Raw genomic sequence first — 26,214 nt, forward strand, 5'->3', positions numbered from 1 at the left:
CAGAATACTGGAGAGGGCCAAGCTTAGGTGCCAACCGGAGCTAAAATTCAGGTGGTTTATACTTTTTCCCTGAACAATTTCTTTCTCGTCATATTTGAATCAGGTTATGCAAATGAATTTACAATATACGTCGTGAGAGTTTATTCACCACTCTTTTACCGGAAAGAACGGGGTTTCAGTATTATTTATAATCGCTATTAGTAGATTTTACTTTCAAGTTGTAATCGAATTACGTACCTTGGCTTGCTTGTTTTAATTGGCGAGTTGCTGTAATGAAATTGGCGGATAAACAAAAAGTAGAACCTTAACGAAGCTAGGTAGTATTTTTTAAATTTATAGAAATTCAATATTCGCCGATAGAATCAGTTTGTTGTTCTTTCGTGTAGACTGTAGATAGCTTAGGAGTAGGCTACTTAAACGCGTGGCAAAGATCGCTTATTGCAGGGATGGCGCTAGCTATGTAAGAAGCGTGGATTTGTTGGACCGCGATCACTCGTAACAATATAATACCTGAATCACATAGTCGATGAGTTTGCTGCCAAAAATTAGAAGATCAACATAAATTCACCGCCTGATTTAATTCAACCCAATGAGATTCGGTCTCAGATGGTTTGACATCATTAAACCATATTTTAAGTGAGACAAATTCACGAAACTATTTTTGAAATTTTAAATCTTCAAAAACTTGAACATCATCTCTGAGTGTATCATCAGCCACTAAACCTTAGCGGCTTAGCCGGTCTAGTGTCGATAGTCGATCTCTGAATAGTGATTGCCATCTCCTTTACCATAAAACGTGGAAAAACATTCGTACAACCAAGTCAAGAGGTTCATTTCCAAGCGAAACTAATTCTAATTGCCAATTATTAACCCTTTACTAGAGAAATTTCAAGAAATTGTTGACTCATGGTATTAAAAAAGTTGCCAAAACATCGTTCTGTGTTGTATTATGTAGTGTAATGCAAATACTTCATAGAAGGTACTGAGGCAAATATTTCACTTACTGGTCTCGTGAAGAGGAGATATCACCGTAAAATAGTACTTACCAGCTGGTCAACAGTACACTAATATTCATTTTTCTATGCAGCTTGCATTGTTTCTTATCCAAATTCAGTGAATAACCAGACGTCATGCACCGAGCGTTCATCCTGCTGGCGGTGGTGCACTTGCTGAGCGAAGTTTGCAGCGACGACGCGGGGCGGCAGGGCAATGCAGACAATTTAGAAGACTTGCCTGTTGAACTGGAACGTGAGTCATGAATGCATGAGAAATTTGTTTTCCCATTTAAATCATTTATGAGAAATTTTAACATAAATCAGTGTACAAACTGAACTCACTACATCACCATAATCGATGTCAGACACATCGTGAACGACAGAACGAATTATTCGTTCTGTTTACTATCAGTTTTTCTACTTTTTCTACTTTTTCTTTAATTGTGTGGTAACTCTGTGAATTATTTGCAAATATTTATCAATAATAAAAAAATATTGGAGATGAAAGAGAAAGCAAAGGAAACCAAGCATCGACCGCAAGAATTGTTGTAGTTTATAAGATTGATCTATGTTTCTAGCACAAGTTGGGCGACAAAATATTACAAAATATTAGTGTTTTGCTGTATTTCAGGGCTAAATAAAATAATAACTAATTCAAATTAGAGCAAGATGAATTTGGTTAATCAACTTTCTTGTCTACTGTAATGTCAGTCTCCATCTGAAATAAAGTTAACTAAATTGAATAAACAAGATAAACATTAGGCCTGGAAACCGTTGTAAGTTTCGGAAAATGATTAATCCGAAAGTAAGAAAGCTTCAGTCTTCTCAATTACACCACTCGCGCCGACTACTTAGTGGACGCAAACTTCTTTGCAAATAAATAATACCAATAATCAGAAATTCCTTCAAATACAGTGCAATATTAATCTTCCATTATCTAGTGATATATCATCAACTATCAGAACACAAATTTGTCAAACAGAAGCTATATTAACATATACAATTTTCTGAAGCTCCTAATTGTCCTTTCACAGCTTGGCGTTAAAATCATTACAGTGATCATGGCTGTTTTAATTATGCTTGTCATTTCATCTTTATTCGCTCGAAAGGATAGATTAATTTTGTTGTCATTCCGATAAAAATTTCCAGTCAATTTCGACCACTGCTGGAGTGCATGATTTTTCAAATTCAAGCTCTGTAATTTCGCTAGAAATTTTTTAAAATATAGAAAAGAACACTTCATTTCAGGTACGAATTTTGATTAAACCAGCCCATATTAATTCAACTTGGATTGTTATATATTCAACAAAATAGTGCATGGTTTCAGCGTTGAAGAAAAGGCCATGGGCTGACTTGACCTTGCAGAATTTTTACTCGTTTCTGATTCGCAACTTAAAGCGTAAATTTTCGCAATATTGAACACTACCCACCGCAAAATATCGAAATGGATTGATCTATTCGATTTCTCAAGGTATATTCGACTTATTGTAATGCCCAGGAACGAAGGCATGACTTTATTTCAGAAAACGTGACACGAAGGAAAAATACTAATCGTTCATACAGATATAAGTTTTCGAATTATAACATATAAATGTTCTTAAATACCTTACATTTCTTTCAATTTGTCCTCGTATCCAGATTACGGTGCTAAGGCGCGTCTTTTCCTGGGCACGTCTACCAACACGCGCGTGGTGACGCTCACGAGCTCGACGGTGGCGGTGTGCGTTACGGCCATCAGCGCCTCAACTTGCTCTGGCAGGAAGAGGCGAAGTGCCTTAAAAAATAAAATAAAGCGGTGAGAAATGGTGTCAAGCAATAACAGTGTTCATTATTTTTGTATTCATTTTGGACTTTGAATCTCTTGAATGAGGAAAAAAATGTCGTGCGATATTGAGATGTGTTTAATTTCGTTATAACATTTATGTGTGTACACTTATTTCATTACTTTATTAACGAAAAGGGGAAAACGACCAATTTTTTCCAAAACTTTTTCTAAAAATGAAACTCTGTCTACCTGGATGCTTTTAGTAAATCCAATTTATGTTTTCAGGCCTACAATTAATCGATACTTAGTTTCTAATCCCTGAGGCTAACTTGCACCTAGTTCCAAAATTACTTGATAGAGGAGAATAAAAACTTTCGAAGTAACGCAACAAAAGTGGGAAGAATTCTCATTTTAGGAAAATGTTATTTGTCAGCATTTTCGACTCTGCTATTCCGCGCCGGAACTCAATATATATATCAAAATGAAAAGGGCTACCTAACCTTAGTGGCTATGTCATGACCGTTGCGCAATATGAACTGTGTAATTTAGAGGCTTAGGGACGTAGGTTTGAGTCCATCGACTGCCATCTTATATTCCAATCTCAGGAACATCCCTAAAATAATGCCGCTTGATGGCACCCCTGACCTGGCACCTTCCTTGGCAACTCGTGGCTATGATGACGGCAAGAAAAGCGGCCGCATCTTGTTCTACCCTGCCACCATCTTCACTACTCTCACCTTCACTTCCTTTGTTGACATTGGAAGGACCGCCACCGTGTCTCTGGCATGTACTCCTTCTGGGCAGAACATCAATTTCTGTGGTTGAATTTAATACCGAGTTCCTGAGTAAATGTTTGTAACTCTTATGCTGACAACCGTTTCCATGAAGAATAGAATAGAATAGAATAGAATAGAATAGAATAGAATAGAATAGAATAGAATAGAATAGAATAGAATAGAATAGAATAGAATTGAAGTGTCGACACTGAAGAAATAGGCCCATGGCCTATGAAATTGAATAAATGTCTAAAAACTATATCAGTAAAGCAACAAAGAAAGGCTCGACGTGTGAAAAAATTCCCGAATAGTTATTAAATATATTTATGGAGTTAGTCGATTATGATGGCGAACAGAGACTTCCATCTGCGACCGATACTTTCGTGCTGCTCTCTGGGAACTCACGTACATCCTGCAATGGCAGAGTGAGGCGCTGGCATCCTTACGAGGCTGAAAATATCAAAAGTATCTTGTCTCCATTCCATATTCGGAAGGATACTATTAAAAAGAATAAGGTCACACATTTGTAGCACGAGTATACCTCAAAGAATTATCTATTCACTAAGCGAAAAATAATTTCATTCAAAATGCTTATACCGTGGACGAAAGATCGAATCTTGCTCACAAACGCAACTCAACATACCATAACATAGTGATCTCGGCGCTGAAGTGTAGGCCTGATGTGGCCTGTCGCCGATTCTATTTCTTTTCGTGCCTTGTTCACAGAAGATCTAAAATCGTGTCATTTGACAGGATCTTTTCATGACTGACGATAGTTTGGAGTAGCTGCTAGACTTCCACCGAGTTCGATAAGGTGCTAGGCATTTCAAATCTGAACATATATTTTTCCATAGCTTTATCTAGTCTGTTCTTGAACGCGTTCATACTTGGAGCGCCAACGATGTCATCGGGGAGGCTGTTCCACATGTCGGTGATTCGAAGCGAGAAGAAATTTTNTGCGCATGGCGCCACCTTCCTAGGACTAATGGCCGCCACGTGGCGCGCAATTCAAATAAGTAAGTTCCCGCGCCGCACCCTGACAAGGTCCCAGAAGGATTACTAGAATTTGAAAAAAGAACCAACACTAGGGGCCACTGCAATAAACTAAAAAAACTGTGTTGTAACACATCCATTCGGCAACATTTCTTCCCGCTTCGAGTCACCGACATGTGGAACAGCCTCCCTGATAGCATCGTTGACGCTCCGAGTATGAACGCATTCAAAAACAGACAGACGAAGCTATGCAGGAGCATATGTTCAGTATTGAAATGCCTAGCACCTTACGGACCAGACAACAAGTCCAGCAGCTATCTCGGCCAATCTTCAGTTATGAATAGATCGGGTTCCAAAGGCCGGATCCCTGTCTCTTATACACATCTAGATGTGTATAAGAGACAGCAAGAAGCCTATATGTACCCTCAGGTAGACCGCGAGTTAAAAAAGGTGTTTGCTGGAAACACCTTCAAAAGAAATGTGAATACGGGAAGAACGGTGAAGCATGCACAATCTCACACCCTAGAATGTGTTATAAATTCTTTGATTGTGGAAGCGGTCATCCCAGAGGGTGCAAAATAAGTAAGGATTGCCCCTTCTATCATCCTACGCTGTGCTGGAGTATCATGAACAGAGAGGTCTGCACGAGAGAAAACTGTCGTTTCCACCACATCAAATCAAGAAAACAAAGTGGAGAAAACGGCAATAGAGCGAGAAACAATGATATTCCTTCACAGCAAATGGCGATGCCCACCGCACAGCCCGCCCCTCGCGCTCAGGGAAGACAGAGCAAAGCTGAGAGAAACACCGTTGGAAGGAGCGGTGAGATACTAGGTGGAAATGAACGAAGTCAATGGAGAAGAGGAGACGACTTAGCTAATCCACTGAGTAGACGATGTGTACGGGGCAGAGAAGCACGTGAGGAGCAAGAGGTTACCCTCAGTGCTTTTTTAGACATGAAGGACCAAATGCAATATCAATTGGAAATGATGCAACTCCAGATAAAGGAGCTGCTGGATCAGGGACGCCTGGCAGATCGGTGTCGCTGCAGATAAGAACATCAAGAAGGGAAGAGTCTGTCATCCTGCTGGCCAATATCGAGGGGCTCTTCCCACGAAGAGCGCGCCATAAGATTGGCGTGCTGAGAGAGATGGCCGACGAGGGTGGGATCTTTATGATTGCACTAACGGAATCGCACCTAAGGAAGGTTATATTGGATGCAGAAATTGCAATGGAAGGATCCCTCGCAAGAAGCACGGTGGAAGTGAGATTGGAATCTGGAAACTCTGACGGATTTGTTGAACACGTGTTACGCCACATAAAAAAACTTGACCTCTGCAAAGCCATAGTCTATAGGGCGCCTGCTTGCCCATCGGAAAATTTTAGCAAAACTTTGGAGGAAATAGAAACCAAGGTGGCTGGACTGGGTGAACCAGCCCCCAGCCTGATAATGGGGGGAGACTTCAATCTCCCACGTATCCGATGGACAAGTCCGGGCGACGTAGAGGTTGGTGACCACGACAGAAGTCATGAAGCCAAACTAGTGAAGTTCGCTGCGGAACACTTGCTCAGTCAGCAGGTACGGTTGCCGACAAGGGAACGAAATATCCTAGGTCTATTCTTTACTGATAACGAAAGAATGGTGGTTGACGTTCGGGTTGAAGAAACCACACTGTCAGACCACCGACTGGTGAGGGTGGATACGACTATTGGAACTGATACCCAGCCCAGGGCCATACCCCAAACTGGACTGGCAGGACTCAACTTTCACCATAGAAGAACAAATTGGGAGGCAATATGGAATGAACTTGACGAAACTGACTGAAGAGAAGAGTTTCACGATATGAATGCAGAGGAAACTTACACAAAACTTTATGAGAAATTAGCACAGGCTTGTTTGCGTCATACCCCGAGAAAAACGGGACCCAAAGTCCGCAGCATTCCGGGAGACCGACGAATCCTTATGAGAAAACGCACGTTTGAATAAACAAATAGCTGAGTCCACTAGTGATCTGAGGAGACAGAGACTAGTAGATTTGCACAATGAAATTGAACTCAGGTTGCAGGAATCGCATAGGATAGAAGAACAAGCTGCCGAGGAACGAGTAGTGGAGGTAATCAGAGAAAACCCGAAGTATTTTTCAAATACGCCCAGTCCAAGGCTAAAATAAAGACGCCAGTGGGTCCGCTGAAGGATAACGATGTCCTTGTAGGAGATGACAAGGAGTGGATGAGAGGAGATCCCAGTGTGAGTTACTGGGATCACAGTTTGAATCAGTCGTCAGTAACCCTCGCTACACAAGGGGGGAGAACGAAATCGAAGTTCTCCAGGAACTACCAGGAAAAAGGGGGTTGGAGAACATTGAGTGTGGGCCAGAAGGTATGGAAATAAGTATCAAAGAATTGGCAACGTTTTAAGCACCAGGACCCGACGGAATTCCGGCAGTGCTGTTGAAGAAGTGTGTTGGAGCAGTGAAGGCTCCGCTCACAATGCTCTGGAAAGCCTTGATGATGGAGGGAATTATTCCTGAGGGCCTAAAAGTAGGACTGATAACGCCAATCCACAAAGGACAGACCCCAAAATTACAGACCTGTGACCTTGACCTCACATGTGATCAAGGTTTTTGAGAAGGTAGTGGTCAGGAGGCTTGTCCGGTATATGGAAGAGGTTGACCTGTTTAATAACGGACAGCATGGTGTCCGACGTAATCATTCCTGTTTGTCGGGGTAGGAGGAAGCCTGTTGAGGTGGATCCACAACTTGCTTACCGATAGAGTACAAGCTGTCGCAATTGGAAACTCGAAATCGAGAGAAGCGAAGGTGAAAAGCGGAGTCCCGCAGGGCTCAGTGCTTGGACCGATCCTCTTCCTCATCCACATTGCCGACATAGAATCGGAACTCACCCACGCATCTACATCATCATTTGCGAACGATCCAAGAGTGCTGATGAAGATCACAGATGACCTAGACTGCGAGAGATTACAGGATGATCTATCGTCAATCTACGATTGGGCCCTAGTGAACAATATGCAGTTCAACGGCACCAAGTTTGAAGTAACGACAGAGATCGGATCATCGGAACGTCCGCACAGAGATCGGATCATCGGAATGCAAAATCGATACTCGGCATCAGATGGCACAGAAATTGAGGAGAAGCAACTAGTTCGAGGTCTCGGAGTGTTGATGAGCACTGAAGCCACGTTCGATGCCCATATCGAGGAAATAGTCGCGCGCAGTCGGCAACGGATGGGGTGGATATGGCGGACATTTCGAACGAGAGAAGCAGCACCAATGATTAAACTCTTCAGAGCTCTTGTGCTCCCCAATCTTGAGTATTGCTGCCAACTTTGGTCGCCACTCAAGGCGGGTGCGGTGCGAAAACTGGAGGCAGTGCAGCGGACCTTCACGTACAGGATCAGCGGCATAAGGGAGCTGAACCTGAACTACTGGGGAAGGCTGAAACATCTGGAACTCACTCACAGGAGAGAAGAAGGGAAAGGTATATAATACTGTACACTTGGAAGATGATAAACGGACTGGCTCCCAACTTTGAGAGTGAGACCTCCAAAATAATGACATATTACAACGAAAGAAGGGAGAGACTGTGCAGGATTCCCTCATTTAATAACCGAGCCGCGGCCAGAGTACAGACTCTTAGTGAGGGATCACTGTCCGTGGTAGGACCGAGGCTCTTTAATGCCCTGCCAAAAGCGCTGAGAGGAGGGGAGTTCACCCTTGCAACATTCAAGAGACTACTGGAAAAGTGGTTGAGAAAGATCCCGGATTGTCCAGTAATGGGGAACTACCCTCAGCAAGTGACAAGCAACAGCATCTTGCATCAACTGGCCCAAAGGAGGGCAAATAGACGGAACACGTCCAACGTTACATCCGACGACGACTCGGAGACGGAGGACGACGAAGGCGGCGCATCAGCGTGACCGTGGACTACGACGTCCTAAACTCATCACAAGATCACTGGCTCCCTTTCGTCCAGCAGGCGAGTCCAATCGTTCAACGTAGATAATAAGTTAGTGGTGCAGGATCTGCCGGCAATAAAACAATGTTGACAATCTGATATGAGATGGTGAGCAGTCAAGTGATCGATAGTTAATCCAATCCCTCACAATAGATTCCATTAGCTTACACACAACACTTGTCAGACTGGCGGGGCGATAGTTGCCGGGGCTGCTTTTGTCACCTTTTTTGAACAATGGTGTTACTTGAGCTTTTTTCCAGTCGGAGGGCAAAGTTCCTTCGTTCAAGATTTTTTGAAAGAATACTGTCAATGGGCCGGCCAGAACGGTTGCGAAGTCTTTAAGCAATCTGGGATGGAAGCCGTCTGGTCCACATGACTTGTTGGGATTTACTCTCAACACTCTTGACCTTCACACCTTAGTATCCTTAGTATTTCTTTGGGACATAGCAGTCCCAGGCCACGATGGATCGCCGCCTCTTATTATTCTTCATCCGCCCTCATTTGGGCCACCTGATGCACGATGCTGTTGCTTGCTTCTCGCCACTAGTAGTGTTGCAGTGGAGGTCGATCTGGGATTGTGCTCAGGAACACGTCTAGTTGTCTTGAAGGTCTCCAGGGTGAACTCCCCCTCTCTTAGATCCCTTGGTAAAGCGTTGGACAGCCTTGGCCCTGCCACGGAAAGCGATCCTTCTCGCAGGGACTCAAATCTGACTGCGGATCTGTTACGCAGGGGAGGGATCTTGCACAGTCTCCCCCTTCTCTCGTTGTGATATGTCTGAATCCTGAAGGTCTCGCTCTCGAAGTTTGGCACCATTGACATACAGAATTTTGACAGAATTGACATACAGATTGACATACAGAATGACATACCTCTCCCGTCTCCTCTGCAGTGAGTACAGACTCAGTCGCTGTAACCTCACCCAGTAGTTAAAATTCTCCATCCCTCTGATCCTGGAAGTAAAAGTTCGTTGGACTCCTTCCAGTTGCCGTATGGCGCCTAGTGTGAACGGAATCCAGAGCTGGCAGCAGTATTCAAGGATAGGCATTACAGGGGCTCTGAAGAGTGTGATCATCGGTTCCGCTTCTCTCGTTCTGAACGTCCGCCAGATCCATCCCATCTGTCGTCTACCTTTTGCGGTCATTGCCGGTATGTGATCACCAAAATTGACCTGATTGTTCATCAACACTCCTAGATCGCGAACGAGTCGCTTCTCTTCGATTTCCGAGTTGTCAGGTGCCAGGTAGCGGTGATCCATTCCAGCTCTTCCGGTTCCTCTGTACCTCAGGACCTCAAACTTGGTCCCGTNGGTCCAAGTTTGGCCATCGTATGTGTGGTAGGTTAAACCAGAAACATTGATTAAAAAAAAATTTCACGTCAGACTAAAGAAGAACTAATTTACAAGTTTAATGCAATTTGTCTTGCTAAATAGTAAATTATCAGACGCGACGCAGCAAGCGTTCATCCTGCTGTCGGTGGTGCAGCTGCTGATCGAGCGAAGTCGACAGCGCCGACGTGGGGCGACAGAGCAGCCGTGCAGATGAGAAGGGCCTGCTATTGAACTAGAAAGAAAGTGAGTATTACCAGCGGTCCTGGGGTTTATTAGGCCGTAGGCCTGTCGCCGCTTCTTAACATCGCAGAACTTCCACGGTTTGTTGCGGACTCGAACTCACTGCTTCAGAATTTCATTGCTTAACCGCCCGGCCCCTTTGCCGATTCTGACCAGAACTGGCGCACAGGGCTGGGATCGAACCCACACCTCTCTCCTCCAATCTTGGTACTCTGAACTGTAACCACTGGGCAACTCTGCTATTGACAATGAAGACAAATTTATTGATATTATATGCGCAGAACTTGGACTATTATATTTCAAAGTGAAACGCATGATTACATATTTTTTTATCCTCACCAATTTTTAGGGAAAGTATTAATATGACTTATTTGATTTCTTTAGTATTTATGTGAAAATACCACGGAACGACGTATACATTGTACATTTCAAAAAACACAACCTTGAGGAAATATTTATCATCCATAACATGTCTATGTTGTAATATGTTCTTATCATTTGAATTAAGAGTTGAATCTACAATTTCATGCTACGGTCCTTTCCTAGCAGGGCACTTCTACCAACACTAGCACTAACTCAAATTAAAGAATAGAAAAGCAAGATTGAACACAAGTAGTAATACGGTTTAAGCAGGAGGTCTTCACACAGGTAAGGTTAAGGTAATCCTAATCGCGATTGAGCTAATGAACGTCGACTATGTCTCCTAACATGCCACAAACGATGCGCGTATAAACATTAATGACGTAATTAGATAATAAATTTCAACTAAAGATTTAGTGAAACTACTTTTATGAAGATATGGTGAATTTCTGTGCCATCTTCTTGTGTTTAAATTCCATGTTAATTTGCAATTTAAGCAATCTAGTGATTTAAGTACCTCATTACTAAATATAATACGACAGCTTTTAGAAAAAAGTAACTTATTCATTCATGTTAATAAAAACGCGTCTCGTATGGTGTCAACAAAGCTAATATTTAATTGGTCATTTGGAACTTGGAAGATCTTGTGGTGTTGCCCACTAACTAGAGGACTAGAGGAGGCAGCTGCGTAGTTCGTGCAAGGAGTTGGAACCTTTGCGATATTAAAACGAGCCAAAACATTAGAATTTTCATTCCCACGTCGTCTACCTCCATGATAAATGAGAGAATGAGAATAGTGTAATAAAAAATATAGCTTATAGTTTCCAGTTTACACAGTACAGTAGTACAGTTTACAATGTTGACCGCGCTGATGCTGGCAGTTTAAACATGCAGTTAAGAATAGACAATATTATAACCTTAACAATATTATAAGATAGCAGATATATATAGATGTTCATTCAAAAGCAGCATAGGACAAACTGCGATTATATGACTACTTAGAGCTTCAAAATGTGTCCGCATGAGACAGCAGGACATCGAGTAGACCTCACTTGTTTATTACATCTAAGTTACATGTTCCTACTACCATTTAATAAACCTTCAACTCAACCAAAACATTATATAGAGTTTCAACAATTTTTCAAGTTTTCTAAAAACTTCCTTTTCAATTACACTAAGGCGTCGAATAATGATTCTGGATAAAAAAGACACGATCGCAGTTCTGAAATAAAAATCCATATATTCTAACGTTTCGGCTATCTACACTTTAGCCATCATCAGAGTAAATAAGATGATAATCTGGAAAGAAAAGAAATTCAGATAAGAATACAGTAAATATCAGATCAGATTTTATCTGTACAAGTTGAGGAAATTTGACATCTCTTGGTATTTTACATTGATGAACGGATTATTTTGTCTAATAGCTATTGCCTCCGCTATTCTAAGGTCTAATACTTCAGAAAAAGAATGAATTACAGAGAAANTAAATTACCTGTCTCTTATACACATCTAGATGTGTATAAGAGACAGGATGATGGCTAAAGTGTAGATAGCCGAAACGTTAGAATATATGGATTTTTATTTCAGAACTGCGATCGTGTCTTTTTTATCCAGAATCATTATTCGACGCCTTAGTGTAATTGAAAAGGAAGTTTTTAGAAAACTTGAAAAATTGTTGAAACTCTATATAAAAATAAAGTCCGATTTATTATTTCTGAATTTCCAAAACATTATTTCTTTATAAATTTTGGAAGTAAGTTAAAAATAAACTACTTTAGGCTGTTTAATTTTCACAAGTCTCTGGGTCTTCTTATAGTGCACCGTAGAGCACAAATCTTGGAACTAATGTGATAGCCAGACGTTGCCACGACTGTTTTTTTGGACAATTTTCTCAGTTTGGATAGGGTGCCGTAACGGACGGAAACAAGTGTATCGGCAAAATTAAAACAATTACCAAAGACAAACATTGAGCAGTATTTTACCGAGGCTTTTTCAGGTTTAGGCACAAATGATTTAAAAATTTGAACTATTTTTTTAGATGCGAAATGATGTGTGGAGTCAATAACGAAAATGGCGTTGAGAAGAAACACGAATTATGTTATTATTATTAACTGAAATTATCGAAATGCCATTTCTGTTTCTATTTGCAGTATTACCAAGGACGTTTATTTACCGACATCAAACGGCAGTTCAAAACTGAGAACGGCAGTTCAAATCAAGTAAACATATCGAACGGAAATAAATTGTTTTCTCTGAATTGATATCATCAACTCCTGCTTTTTCGGGCCTTTTAAATGAATCTTCGCGATCAATAACCTTGCAAGGAGTTGACAATTGTCAAATGTCTAGAATTTTTTGAAGCCCTTAATCGCTTCGATTTTTTGTGAAGTTCAACCCGAATTCTTGCCTTCTACTTGGATTTGATTGCCGAATTTCCTCGTGGAAGCCGCAGACGATCGTTAACCTACAGTAGCTACATTAATTTGCCATCAGCGTGGTATTAAAAACAACAAAATATGGACTATTTTTAAATTTCAATTTTTACTCAGTACATACCGCATATAATTTAGAACCTACGAAAAAAGCAAATAAAGGACCAATGTGAATTGAACAAAACATAATAAACATTTAAACAATTAAAACATTATATATCGACGTCTAACGATTCAACTGCATGTCAATGCAGCTATAGTTCATTAATTACATTTACATACAAAACTCCGTGCAATTTTTCTTGTGTGCGCTCACGCTTTGCGCTATGACAGATGAGTAATTGGAGTGGATCCGGGGGACGCTAGGAATAAGAGAAGCGGAATGGATGATCACACACTTCTTAGAGCCCTTGTGATCTCTCTCCATGAGTACTGCTGTCAGCTGTGGATCCCGTTCACGGTGGATGCTGTGCGGCAATCGGAAGCGATCCTGCGAGCCTTCAGTTCCTATAGGATCACCGGGAGGAGATCTCTGAGGACGGGAGAGGCATGTCGTCATTCTGCATACATGGAAAATGATAACAAGACTGGCCCATAATTATTGAAGTGAGTCCTTCATGATAGTGATACACCACAGCGAGAGAAGGGAAAACTGTGAGGGATACCTCATCACAGAGCTGATGATTAAATTTGGGTTTAAAAAAAAAAGAGAAGAAATAGACGACGTTTCTTATCGTCTCATATATCTTAAAGTTTTAGAATCGGAGTGATTACTCCACCAATTTTACGTTACGTTCAGGTTCAGGTTCAAGATACCGGTATTCATTACTTATCGTTTTGTCAGGTGGTTTACCGAGTGGCACTTGATTGACACGTAAATAAGGTTCTCTTTTTGGACAGGTTCCGGCAAAATATAGTACAAAGAGAGGGTTTTAATGAAACACTGATACATTTCCTATTAAACTGAGAAATTCAAGTTCACATCCTACGTTAACAAAAATCTCTAGTACATGAAAAATGTAATCCGCACAAAATCAAAGTCCCAAAATCTATCAGTTAAATCATCATTTAAATCATCTAATATTACTGGGGAAAGTGTGTGATCCATAGCAGTTCCAATGCGTATGACAGTTGTCAACGACCGTAACTCGCGCACCCGTTCACGGTCGTGTGTTCAGGCGACCGTACCGCGGGTGCCACCGCGCATTGCAGCCGTATTTCAAGTGGCCGTACTGCAGCTGTATCGCGCGTCTCTCTTCATTTTAGATGTTGTAATATATTTTAACTGAAATAAAAAAGACCAAGAAAATGAAAGCAAACAGAGATCAGTAGCTGCCGAAAAATTATTTTCTACTTTTGAGTCCACATGAAAAACGTGGTCTTTAAAAATTTTTTTATACGTTTTATTTAATGCCAATACAACGTGCGAGGAACTTAACACGTTGAGTGCGGCACAACCCACCACGGTTGCCAGATGGCCTCAAAACGGCCAAGCCCGCCGACAAAAAAAATATATTTCACTATTTACTAGTAAATTTGCAGGTTCCGGTGCAAAAATTAATTGTCCTTTTTTCGTACTTTTTTAAAATTTAATAAAGAAGTGCGCCATCAGAATTTTTTCTGGACAATGCAATTAAAAAAACTAGACAGCGGAATTTGTCCAGAAAAAAAAAGACCCTGCAACCCACCGGTGGGTCGTGCGGCACTTATAACGTGTTAAACGATACCATTGATTAATCGGCTTATTTGATGATGCGCGGTATCTCAGAGTTAAGATCATAAAAACGAAATGATTGAAACTTGCATTCATTTTTTAGTCGAGTCATAAATTCTCGGTGATTCCAATATCTGTTGAAAGCTATACATTTTAAATAGAATATAAATGTAACGGAAGTAACGGCTGTTTGAGCTCAATTGACTCACGGCGCAGCCTCGTACGGACAGGCACCATATGTTCTTTCCGATCACGATACGAACGGCCTGTCGGCAAGATTAAGCAGGTTTTGCAAACGGTGGCCGCTCAATTGAACTAATTGAGAGCTTTTTGATTATTCCACTTAACTTGTAGCTATCCAAAATTTGAATTTCTTATGGGTCAGTTGTCATTCTGGATTTACATTCAAGTGATCGTTCACTAAAAGTCACAATGTGAGCGAGACACATAAAAGATTCAATTAATCAAGCGTCTTTATTGAAAGTATTGAGGTTAAAGTGATACCTTCAAATTGTGAGTCTTATGCCGGATATACTTGACAGACGTCAAATAAATATTATTTCATGCTGCTTACTTTCAACATAGTGATTATGTTAGTTCATTCTCCATCAGAAGGCACACTGTCGCTATTCTGCTCCACGACACCAATACTCCAATCAATTAATAAAGTCAGAGTGATGACGATCATTAAAGTAGACTAATGCCATATTGTATTCTCTACAACCAAAGAGACCAATGCGACAGCATCCAAACTAAATTTTTTATAATTATTTTTTTTCTAATTTTCACTACTAGAAGAACATCAGGATCAGAACTAGCCTCATTCTGATTTGAGTTATGTATAGAAGTCCAAAGTTTTTGCGACACAAAATAGTTGACAGCCTCGACTACATCACTATTGGTTAGATTCACTTATATTTCTGCACATTCGCAGTGCAATGGTCGTTTAATAAAAAACTAACATAGGAGAGAGATAAGATATTTATCGTGCTTCCAGTTTTGTGAGATTTAATTGCACTCTTTTGCCTATTTTACGGATTTCTGTAGCTAAGAGGAACACAAATTAAACTAAGACGCCCATTAAAAAACGGTCCCGTTAATTAGCGCGTGCTGGTTTGGATGTGTTTTGTAAAGTCCAGTATGGAATCTATTTATAAGGACGATTAAGTTTCGGCTGTGAATTTTCCTCATAGAAGTTGGAAACGATCAGTATTAAATAAAAGAAAATCCAGGTGCCTTACAGAGCGATAACCCATTGGTTGCTGGTGGCGGCCAAAGCTCGGGTGTAACTGGATACAGACTACAGAGCCCTTACTCTTGCGACTAAGTCTTTCACAGTGAAAAGTTTTCCGTTTACGGAAAAATATATACCAATAGCTTGTTCGATGCCACACAAATGGCTCAAATAAATTTTAGAGATGAGCAAGATTCTACTTAGTCGCCCAAGAGGAATTAAGCAATTTTTGAACAAAACTATATCGACGAGATGAACTTGAATCACCTTATGGAACTAAATTTCACACTAGTTAGTGAATGGGTGACTCCGATACTTCGACTAGGTCGATGTAATGATTCAGTCGTCCAGAATTCAATTGTTCGAAAAGTTTAACTACACTATCGCTTGGTGTAATTCATTTGAATGAGGTGTGATCTCAAAATGTGTGGACGACAATCGATTAAAGCCGGAAAGAGGATGTCTATGAAATAAGTTCAAGTTAATTTTAAACGCGAATGTTTGGTCCTTTGTTTCGTTTCCAGCATCATTATTGGCTCGCCATTTCAAAACAATATCTGAGAAGTTATCTCGTTCAAATTTAGCTTTAAACTAAATTTAAACAGAGCAAATGGTAAAACATTTTATTATTAAAATCGATAAAGAAATAACTTGACACGTGAATATATGTGGAATAAAAATGAGATGAATTAACTAATCTTATCGAATTAAGATGGTTAACTGAGACTTTTGTGTCCTGGCTGCTCATGTAATGGTTGAAAGTAATGGTTGCTCATGAGGCTGAAATTATCACAAGTATCTTGAACGAAATTCCAGGTCAGGAAAGATATAATAAAAGTAATAAGGTCGCAAATTTCATAATGGTAAACTACTTGGAATGAGTTAATCATTCAGCGTAAAATAATTTATCCGAGAAGCTTATACTTTGGATGAGAGAAAAAATCTTGCTTCAAAACTTACACTCAAATAAGACCCAGCAATTATTTTATCACTGACCCTCCTTTATGTTAAAATAAAAACAAAATCTTACCTTGATGAAAATTCTACCAAATAAGTAATCTTTATTTCAACTCACGTTACGAGCTATTGCGGCATATATTACCTTCACTGTGCGTATGAACAGGAAATTTTGGTTTTTAATAAATTTCTCATCCGACAGTGAGAGAAGAACTTATATTGCTAGTTTCGTGCGGATTGATATTTTGTTCAATGGTAAATTAGCGGACACGATGCACCGAGCGTTCATCCTGCTGGCGGTGGTGCACTTGCTGAGCGAAGTCTGCAGCGACGACGCGGGGCGGCAGGGCAGCAGTCCAACAGTGGAGGACATGCCGATTGAACTGGAAAGTGAGTATTATGACAGTGAAGATAAATAAATTCATGTTATATGCAAAGAACTTGGTCCATTTTGTTTCAAAATACTACTCATGGTTGCATATTTTATTTTCCTGGCCGACTTTAAGCAGAAGTATTTCATACTACATCTATGATTTCTTCAATATTCAGCATGAAATTCCCACAGAACGACGTATACATTGTCGACTTTGAAGAACACAATCTAATCATAACACCCTTGCTCCAATGCGTTGCTTGGAATCTCGCTTCGCACAAATACCAGTAAACGGGGTAGTGATCAAATATCCTGTCGCGTCATGCGTAGTTCAGCTTAAAATTCGTCGTTTCTTAAGGCCCGTTTACACTAGTGGCAACGACATGCGCTTTGAGTCGTTTGCTGCAGTGCCTCACCGCGCACAACCGTTCACACGACGTTTGTAAGCGATAGCTCGAGACCGCGCGCTTTGAACACTAGTTGCCACCCAGACGTCAATGAGGATGGATGTAACCGAATGTGAGCTGTGGGCCATTGTTCTCGTGTGTGCTGCGGTCCGTCATTCTTCGCACTATGCCAGTTGTAATCGAGAATTTAGCATAGGCATCATAATTAGAGAACTAGTACATTCAAAAAGATACAGTTTATAAAAAATATAGTCTATTCTTAAATAAAAAGTTCCAATATTCGTACCGAAATAATATCATCCTTTGAAATCGCTAAACGGTAATGCATAAATTGTCAGGAGTTGCTAAAATCACTTAAACTAAACACGTCATGTAAAAATAACTTACATCATTTGCATTTGATTGTTGTACTCCTATGACCGAACACTCCATACGCATTCATTTTCTTTATAGAGATCAATTAGGCTCTCTACTAGAGAATGACTCCAAACGAGAGTGATGTTACGACATTTGGTGTGCCGGACCAGCGTACACCATCAACCTTACTAGACCACAGCTAGACAGCTATCTACTAACTAAGAATTTAAAAGCTAAGAATAGTCCACAAAATTTATAGAAAACGTTTCGGAGACCAGCTCCATCGTCAGTTCGTAGAATCTAGAATCACAAATCAGAAGTCACAAATTAATACATTGAAACCATAGAACGAATTGAATTTCTTTAATTAATTAATTAAGATTTTTAATTTGATTTAAATTTTTAATTTAATTTAAATTCTTAGTTAATTTGCGATTTAAGCATACAATTGATATCAATTCTTTAATAGCTATCTACTAAGAGCCGCGCTTGTGTTGCATGAGGCATGGCCCCTGTCAATCGCTAGCTCGTCAACCGGTCAAGAAGCGCATGCAGCTAGAGGCTGCAAAGCGCCTCTGCATGCGCTTTGAGGCACTTGATTCTCGTGTGTTGCCCCTAGTGTGAACGAGCCTTTAGCAAAAATAAAAAAAATACAATTAATGAGATGCACTCCTATCTTGCTATGGTTTGTGAAACATATCACGGGATATTCACTCTAGTTTGTTTGTCATTAACACGTATCTGATTTTAACAGAAATTCTCAACTGGAGAAAACATATTGTTCCAACACGTTAGAAATTTTCGTCTCTCAACAAATATTTTTCCCCATTCACCATGACCTGTACTTATAGTATAGTATAGTATAGTATAGTATGGTATAGTATAGCATAGTATAGTATAGTATGGTATAGTATAGCATAGTATAGTATAGTATAGTATGGTATAGTATAGCATAGTATAGTATAGTATAGTATGGTATAGTATAGCATAGTATAGTATAGTATAGTATAGTATAGTATAGTATAGTATAGTTTAGTACAGTACAGTACAGTACAGAACAGTACAGTACAGTACAGTACAGTACAGTACAGTACAGTGCAGTGCAGGGCAGTGCAGTGCAGTGCAGTGCAGTGCACCTCAGATGCGGTGAACGTAGAATTACGTAATTTAACGATGCCCGGAAGTCAGATTCGATCCGCGGCCTGGTGGTGCACGGCAGGTGGTGGTCAAGGCTGGAGGAGGACAAAGCCGAGTGGTGCACGGCTCATTGGTGGATGTCCGGGGAGATCCAAGGCGTTCGATTCAGGGCTTATTGGTGCACAAAATTGGTGGGGCACGGCTGCGCTCCCGCCGCTATAATGCCGCGCGGCAGCGTGCACGGGGCGGAGGAGGAGGCGAAATGTCCGCGAAAAAGCCATAGGTGAGAAATGTTGTCTGCAGAGGCGTCAATTTCGGTGCTTATCATATTGATGTAAGATTTGCATGGGGATGCAACAAAGAACATGTATGAAAAACAAAAAATTTTGCTTCTCCAATGTATGTAAGTGTTGTAAGAAAGTACATACATACTGTACATTCGATAAATTCAACCTAGTGCAGGCTGTCTCGCTTACCTGACGGAATTCGATTTCTTCCTACTGTTAACCGAGTTAACGGATCATCAGTTCCAAATTTAAAATCCAGTGAAGCATCAATTTTATTTTCGGAAGCAGTGTCCGTAAACTGAAAACAAGGATAATACAGCAAGATAAATAATTTAACCATGAATAGACAATTTAGTCCAATCGTTCTCAAATAATCATCACATATGAAAACTATGTTCCAAGAAACAGCATTATAAGCAACGGTAGCCTAGTAACTTACTAAAGAGAATGCCCAAGTTGATGAACAAATCTTGAGTAAACTGTGACGAGATCTAACGGTAATAAATTCATATGAAAAATCGGTAAATCAAAGTTGAATAATTCAAAATTGGTACTAATATGGTCACAGGAACAAACTATCGACATTTGAATGTGCAAATCTGGCATCAGTAGCTGGCGAAAGACTAAGGACGAATGAGCGGCAGAGCATCAAACCATCTAAGAAAGGGCCACAGGTGCCATTCGCAGGTTTTAACCCCTAAAACTAGACATCACAAAAACTCGCCGTTTTCCAACGCGACAGAGGCACCGTTTTATTTTTTCCTTATTCTAGCTAGTTAAGTTGAAGATCAAGTGCTTGTCTTTAGATGTCTGAAAAAATGCCATGATGGCATAATTTAACTTATCCAAAGAACTGAAAATTGATTGTTTAACTGTAAATTAATTAGTATATTCATCTACCATTTTCGCAAATCGACGAACTGTGATATAACTTTCACCTTTCAGGTACAGTGGTGAATGTCCGAGTATTGGCGTCTCAATTGATTGTTATAGTCTCCTAAAATTCACGAAAGAAATTTTCTTCTTGTTAGGATTGTTAAACCCGCAAGTAGTGCTGTCACGCTCGTAGAACAACTAAAAATAATTTTGGAGAATCACGAAAGAAATATAATATAGAATTGAAAAAATAAGATAGCCCAGAAATTCGCCATGACTTTAGGAAAGAAAACGTTTCGGAGTCCAGATTCATCCTCAGTTCGACAAACCTAGAATGTAAGCACAATCAGTTATAATCCACACAATAAGAATCTCTGCAAGGGTCATTTTAGCTTGATTAGTCTCTCATTCGTAAGTTTAAGGTTTTGATGTGTAACTTTGAAGTTTGTTTTTTAAACTGATTGTATTTACTCTCTAGGTTTGTCGAACTGATGACAGATCCGGACACTGAAATGTTTTATTTTATGAAGTATTGAATTTTGGTAAAAATGGAAATTAAAGAACAATGAAACCGTTGCAAGTTTAATTGAAGTGGTTCCGGACAATGAAGAGGTTCGCAGAACGAAGCCAAGGGGAATCGAAAAGCGCATTGTGGAACTTGCTGTAGTAGAATACGCAGACATTAATTTTGGTTCCAACATTAGAAGTCAAGAACACAATACTTTAATTCAAATGAATGAGTCACTGTTTTCAGGTGAACGTCTCTCTCTCTCTCTCTCCAATTCTCACCATATTGCCGGTGGCAATAGAACGTAACAATCGATAAGCAGCATCTCAAATAAACAGAAGCGGCAGGCGGGTGACCAATTTAAAGTAAAGTTGGTTCTGTTGACTCTTATCTGAATGAGACAGATAAACAATTTGAGCCTAAAAATAACGGATTCAAGGTTTAAACGCAATGGATTTCAATATGATCAAATAAAATCAGAATAATAATAACACTTTCAAGATCAAAAATAACTAACCTATTTGTTTCTCTTGAGGAATCCTAGACAAGAGTTCTCATGTAGAGAACTATAAGAAAGAAAATAGTGAAAACAGTAATAGGAGTGTTCACTCGTACTTAAAGTGAGTTAAGCGCATGCAAGTTAATTCACAGCACTGTAAGGCTAGTGACAAAATTCGGTTAAACTCTGAAGCTCCAAGGAGCCAATAACCCTACGGGGTTGAACCACTGGCGTGAAGCCAGCACAGCAAGATCTTAAATGGGCGAACACAGAAGCTCAAACATGCATTTAAATGGAACTAAACAAAATGAAAACACACATGCATAAACTCAAATTAAGTAACAGAAAAGCAAGATTGAACACGAGTAGCAAGCAATACGGTTTGAGCAGGAGGTCTTCACACAGGTATAAGGTTAAGGTAATAGTAATCGCGATTGAGCTAATGAACGTCGACTATGTCTCCTAACATGCGACAAACGATAAGCGTATAAACATTAATGACGTAATTAGATAATAAATTTCAAGAAAAGATATAGTGCAACTATCTTTTATAAAGACATTGTGAATTTCTGTGTCATCTTCTTGTGTTTAAATTCCTTGTTAATTTGCAACTAAAGCAATCTAGTGATTTTAGTACCTCATTATTAAAAATAATACGACAGCTTTTAGAAAAAAGTAACTTATTCATTCATGTTAATAAAAACGCGTCTCGTATGGTGTCAACAAAGCTAATATTTAATTGGTCATTTGGAACTTGGAAGATCTTGTGGTGTTGCCCACTAACTAGAGGACTAGAGGAGGCAGCTGCGTAGTTCGTGCAAGGAGTTGGAATCTTTGCGATATTAAAACGAGCCAAAACATTAGAATTTTCATTGCCCCGTCGTTTACCTGCATGATACATCAGAGAATGAGANAACATCAATTTCTGTGGTTGAATTTAATACCGAGTTCCTGAGTAAATGTTTGTAACTCTTATGCTGACAACCGTTTCCATGAAATACTGCCAAATGTTACCGGTTCTCGAGTGATCATGATTTTTGCATGGTGACCAATAGTGCGAAGCTCGTGTCATAAAAAGACAATTTATTACAATGTACCAGTGGGGGAATACTCGTATTTTGTTAAACGAAGGGACAGCTGCATGACGAGATTATTAGCGGACTTTACGGAGGCATATTTCACGAAGAATCTAAAACCACAGTGTTTTATTCTTGTCTGGCTTTTATATGCGATATGAGAAGCAGCTGTCTATAAAAACTCCTACGACTAGCCATCATCTAACATTATCTGCAGAATGCATCGGCTGTCCTCCACTATCAGTCTCTGTCTATCTGCCGTTGCATTCCAATGAATTAAATTAAGCAGCAAAGATTACCGAAAAGTTCCGGGTTTCTCGTTAAAGCTCTCGTGGCCTTAATTGCTCGACTAATTATTATTTTGATGCTCATTACCATTGTTGATTTTTTCTGACCTCGTAAAACTCAAAACCAGGATACATATTTTTTTTAGCGAAGCAATAAGAAGTTTGAGGATCAATGAGCTTGAAACTTTTAACCCGGTGACGCATAAACATCGCTATAATCCAGTCTTGAATTGCATCGAATCAGGTATACGAGTTAGAATTCATACCATATGCACTGATTTTTAACGCATAGTTCATAATTTTGTTGATCATAGAGTTGAATGTATCTTCTCGAGAACCAAATGCACCTTTCATGAGTGTACATGAATTTTTTAGGTTAAAACTTGAACTAATTATACACGTTTTTTAATTTCTATGAATTATCACAACCAGAAGAACCGCAACATGCAACGCTGATTATAGTTTACAACCTAGAATACATACTAGTGTAAGCAACCCCAAGAATTACTCATTATTCTGTATATTGGCCGTGTAGTGGTCGTTATATAAAAACTAACACACGTTGGAGGGAGAAACAATTACATATCCTACTACGAGCTATATAGGATATAATTGCACTCATTTCACGATTTTTATGCTTACTGAAGCCAAAATTAGCTTTGGAAAGAACTGTCGCATTAGCGCGTACAAGTTTGCATGGGATGTTTTTCGTGGTGTTCAGAATGAAATCCTGGGGGGCGATCAAGTTTGACAGTGAATTTTCTTCATAAAAGTTGGAAACAATCGTTATAAGAAGAAAATCCATGTGCCTTTCATTGCGATACCACACTGCCTGCTGGAGGGGCGACCTAAGCTCTGGATTGACAGGATACTGATTACTTACATTCCCAACTCACCTCTCTGAAAAAACTTTACATATGTTCTTCTTCATATTTATACTGCGCTAGCCTCATCAATTCGCAACTTCTTAAGCTCTATTTTGCACGAGTAAAACTTTTTCGTTTACAAGATATACTCTGGATTATGTTAGATTCCTTGCTTGTTTTATGTCCCGCAAAAGGCCAAAAAAAAAAAATTCCTCTGATAAGCAGGTAATAATTTGTCGGAGCAAGCAATGTGGCGTTTCTTTAACCAAGCTATATCAACGAGTGTTGAGCTTGAATCACCTGGTAGAACTAAATTGCAGTCAGGTTACTTAATCGGTGACTCCAATATGCGTGCCGAAATTCAGCATTGATAAATTGACCATGCGATGACATAAAGTTCATATGGGACGAATTAAGTTCATTTTTCACTATCACTTGGAATAGAGAGTAAGCGATACTTCAATCAGGCTTATAATGAGTCAGTCGTTCAATTCAATTGTTCAAAAAGCTCATCTACATTATTTCATCGTCAAGTGAAATTTATTCGCATGAGGGAGGTGTGATATCAAATGTATGGACATTAATCGATTAGCGACGAAAGAGAATGCATGTATGGAATAAATTATTATGAATATCGAGCGCAAAAGCTTAGTTTTGATGCAATCATCTTTAAACCCGCTATTGCAACAACGATCTTAGAGAAGTTATCTCACTCTATTAACGCAAGCTTTAAAGTCAATTGCAATAGAATAAATGTTTAAAAAATAAATCAGAAATTCTTAATAATAACTCCGGGAAAGTTCAGGAATAATAATTAGATCAATTTACGGAGCCAATCTGATTATGATGGTGAACAGAGACTTCCATCTGTCATCGATATCGATCGACCAATACACATCCCTATAACAAGGCTGAAAATATCAAAAGTGTCTTGTATTACACTTCATATATGAAAGATACGTTTAAAAGCAATAAGGTCACATATTTGTAGCAAGGGTATGCCTCTAAGAATTAGTTATTCACCATAAGGGATAAAAAATTTCTTCAAGATGCTTATACCTTAGACGAAAGATCCAGTCTGGCTTCCCAACTAACCCTGAAAGAAAATACTCGAAATAGGTTATCAATGACCACCGGTAACATTGAATTTAAAACAAAAATCTTACGTTGATGAAAACTCTACCAGATAAGTGATCTTTACTATTTTATCCCATAGCATCTGTCACTGCAGCAAATGTTTCCTTCACGGAGCGTTTGAACCGGAAATATTGGTTTTCAAAAAATTTCTCCACATCAGGCGAAAGAAGAACTAATTTTGGAAGTTTCGTGCATTTTTTTGTTAGATAGTGAATTAACAGGTGCCTAGCACCAAACGTTCATCCTGCTTTCGGTGGTGCAGCTACGAGTGAAGTCGACAGCGACGACGTGGGGCGTCTTGCAGAGCGGCAGTGCAGATGAGGATCGAGGACCTGCTATTGAACTAGAAATTGAGTATTATGACAATGAAGCCAAATCTATTCATATTATACGCTGAAAACTTGGACTATTTAGACTATTATTTTTCAAAATACAACTCATGGTTAAATATTTTCTCATCCTGACCGATTTATAGTGGAAGTATTTAACATGACAAACAACACCGGCTGCCAAGACAACGCCGGCTGCTCACGGACAGTCGGAGGAGATGGAGGACAAGTAATTAGTAGGAATGATGTCCGTAGATCAAGGCCTGTAAATAATGTAGGAAGTAACCGCATACATCAAAGTGAAAGTAGACAAAAAGTTTTAAAATGTTTTTACACGAACTCGGATTCCGTTACAGGGCAGCAGTCCAACAGTGGAGGACATGCCGATTGAACTGGAAAGTGAGTATTATGACAGTGAAGACAAAAAATCATATTATATGCGCAGAACTTGGACTGTTTCGACTATTTTGTTTTAAAGTACAAGTCATGGTCGCATATTTTCTTTTCCTGGCCCATTTTAAGCGGATGTATTTAATACATCTTTGATTTCTTCAATATTTAGTGCGAAATTTCCACGGAACGACATATACCTACATTGTAGACATTAAAGAACACAATCTATCATTACATTGTTTGATCCAATGCGGTGCTTAGAATTTCGATTTGCACTAATACCAGGAAACGGAATAGTGATCAAAAATCCTATCGCGTCATGCGGAGTTCAGCGTAAATTCGACGTTTTTTGGACAAAAAAATAGAAAACGACGAATGAGATACACTTCTATATTGCTATGGTCTGTGACGGAGATCACGGGAACTACACTGTAATTTGTTAGTCCTCAACACGCATCTGATTTAAAAAAGATATTCTCAACAAGAGGAAATATATTGTTCCAACACTTAGTTGGAAATATTTTCCAACCTGATTACTGAGTCAGTTGCGACGAAGAACAAGATCTTTTTCTGCCTTTTAAAGGGCAGAGTCGCAGCTACTCGAGATGATGGTTTACCTTGAATTCAAAGCGTGCGGTTGTAACAAGAGCGTTTAAATGTTTCTTCACCATACTTTCCTAACTATTCATAGAGGTGTTAAGTTGTTGAGCACAACCTTTGCTTTGTTTAAACTTTGATTTTGGGGTGCATGCGTTTTTTCACTTCTTTTGGAACGTTTTGGCCGGCTGGTTCAATCGCGTAGTTGAACTTTAAAGGTAGAGCTCTGCAACTTAAATTACTTGAATTAACTTTAAAAACTACTAGAATGTACTTAAATTTTTATTTGGAACTTCGTCTGTTCCAACTATTAAC

At 39.5% G+C, this 26,214-nt stretch overlaps 1 protein-coding gene across 2 annotated transcripts; it reads left to right on the forward strand.

Annotated features, from left to right (window-relative positions):
* On the forward strand, positions 1 to 23,679 carry LOC108667202. Of its 2 annotated transcripts, XM_018154197.2 has the most exons (5): positions 1 to 51; positions 1,115 to 1,248; positions 2,634 to 2,790; positions 3,366 to 3,567; positions 22,132 to 23,679. In XM_018154197.2, the coding sequence occupies exons 2-5, from the start codon at positions 1,131 to 1,133 to the stop codon at positions 22,147 to 22,149; spliced, it is 495 nt and encodes a 164-aa protein (XP_018009686.1). In that variant the 5' UTR covers positions 1 to 51; positions 1,115 to 1,130; the 3' UTR covers positions 22,150 to 23,679. The 2 variants fall into 2 exon arrangements, with proteins under 2 accessions (XP_018009686.1, XP_018009685.1); XM_018154196.1 differs by lacking the exon at positions 22,132 to 23,679 and having other exon boundaries at positions 3,366 to 3,640.
* The last annotated feature ends 2,535 nt before the right edge of the window (positions 23,680 to 26,214 follow it).

The sequence above is a fragment of the Hyalella azteca genome, unplaced genomic scaffold, assembly GCF_000764305.2.
Source record: "Hyalella azteca isolate HAZT.00-mixed unplaced genomic scaffold, Hazt_2.0.2 contig14797, whole genome shotgun sequence".
Taxonomy (NCBI): Eukaryota; Metazoa; Arthropoda; class Malacostraca; order Amphipoda; family Hyalellidae; genus Hyalella; species Hyalella azteca.

What these genes read in the sequence shown, in the direction of transcription:
- LOC108667202 (XM_018154197.2), top strand. Translation starts at nt 1,131, where the DNA reads ATGCACCGAGCGTTCATCCTGCTGGCGGTGGTGCACTTGCTGAGCGAA. An exon ending in CTTGCCTGTTGAACTGGAAC is followed by an intron (nt 1,249 to 2,633) that starts GTGAGTCATGAA and finishes CCTCGTATCCAG; the next exon opens with ATTACGGTGCTAAGGCGCGT. An exon ending in TTAAAAAATAAAATAAAGCG is followed by an intron (nt 2,791 to 3,365) that starts GTGAGAAATGGT and finishes TTCCAATCTCAG; the next exon opens with GAACATCCCTAAAATAATGC.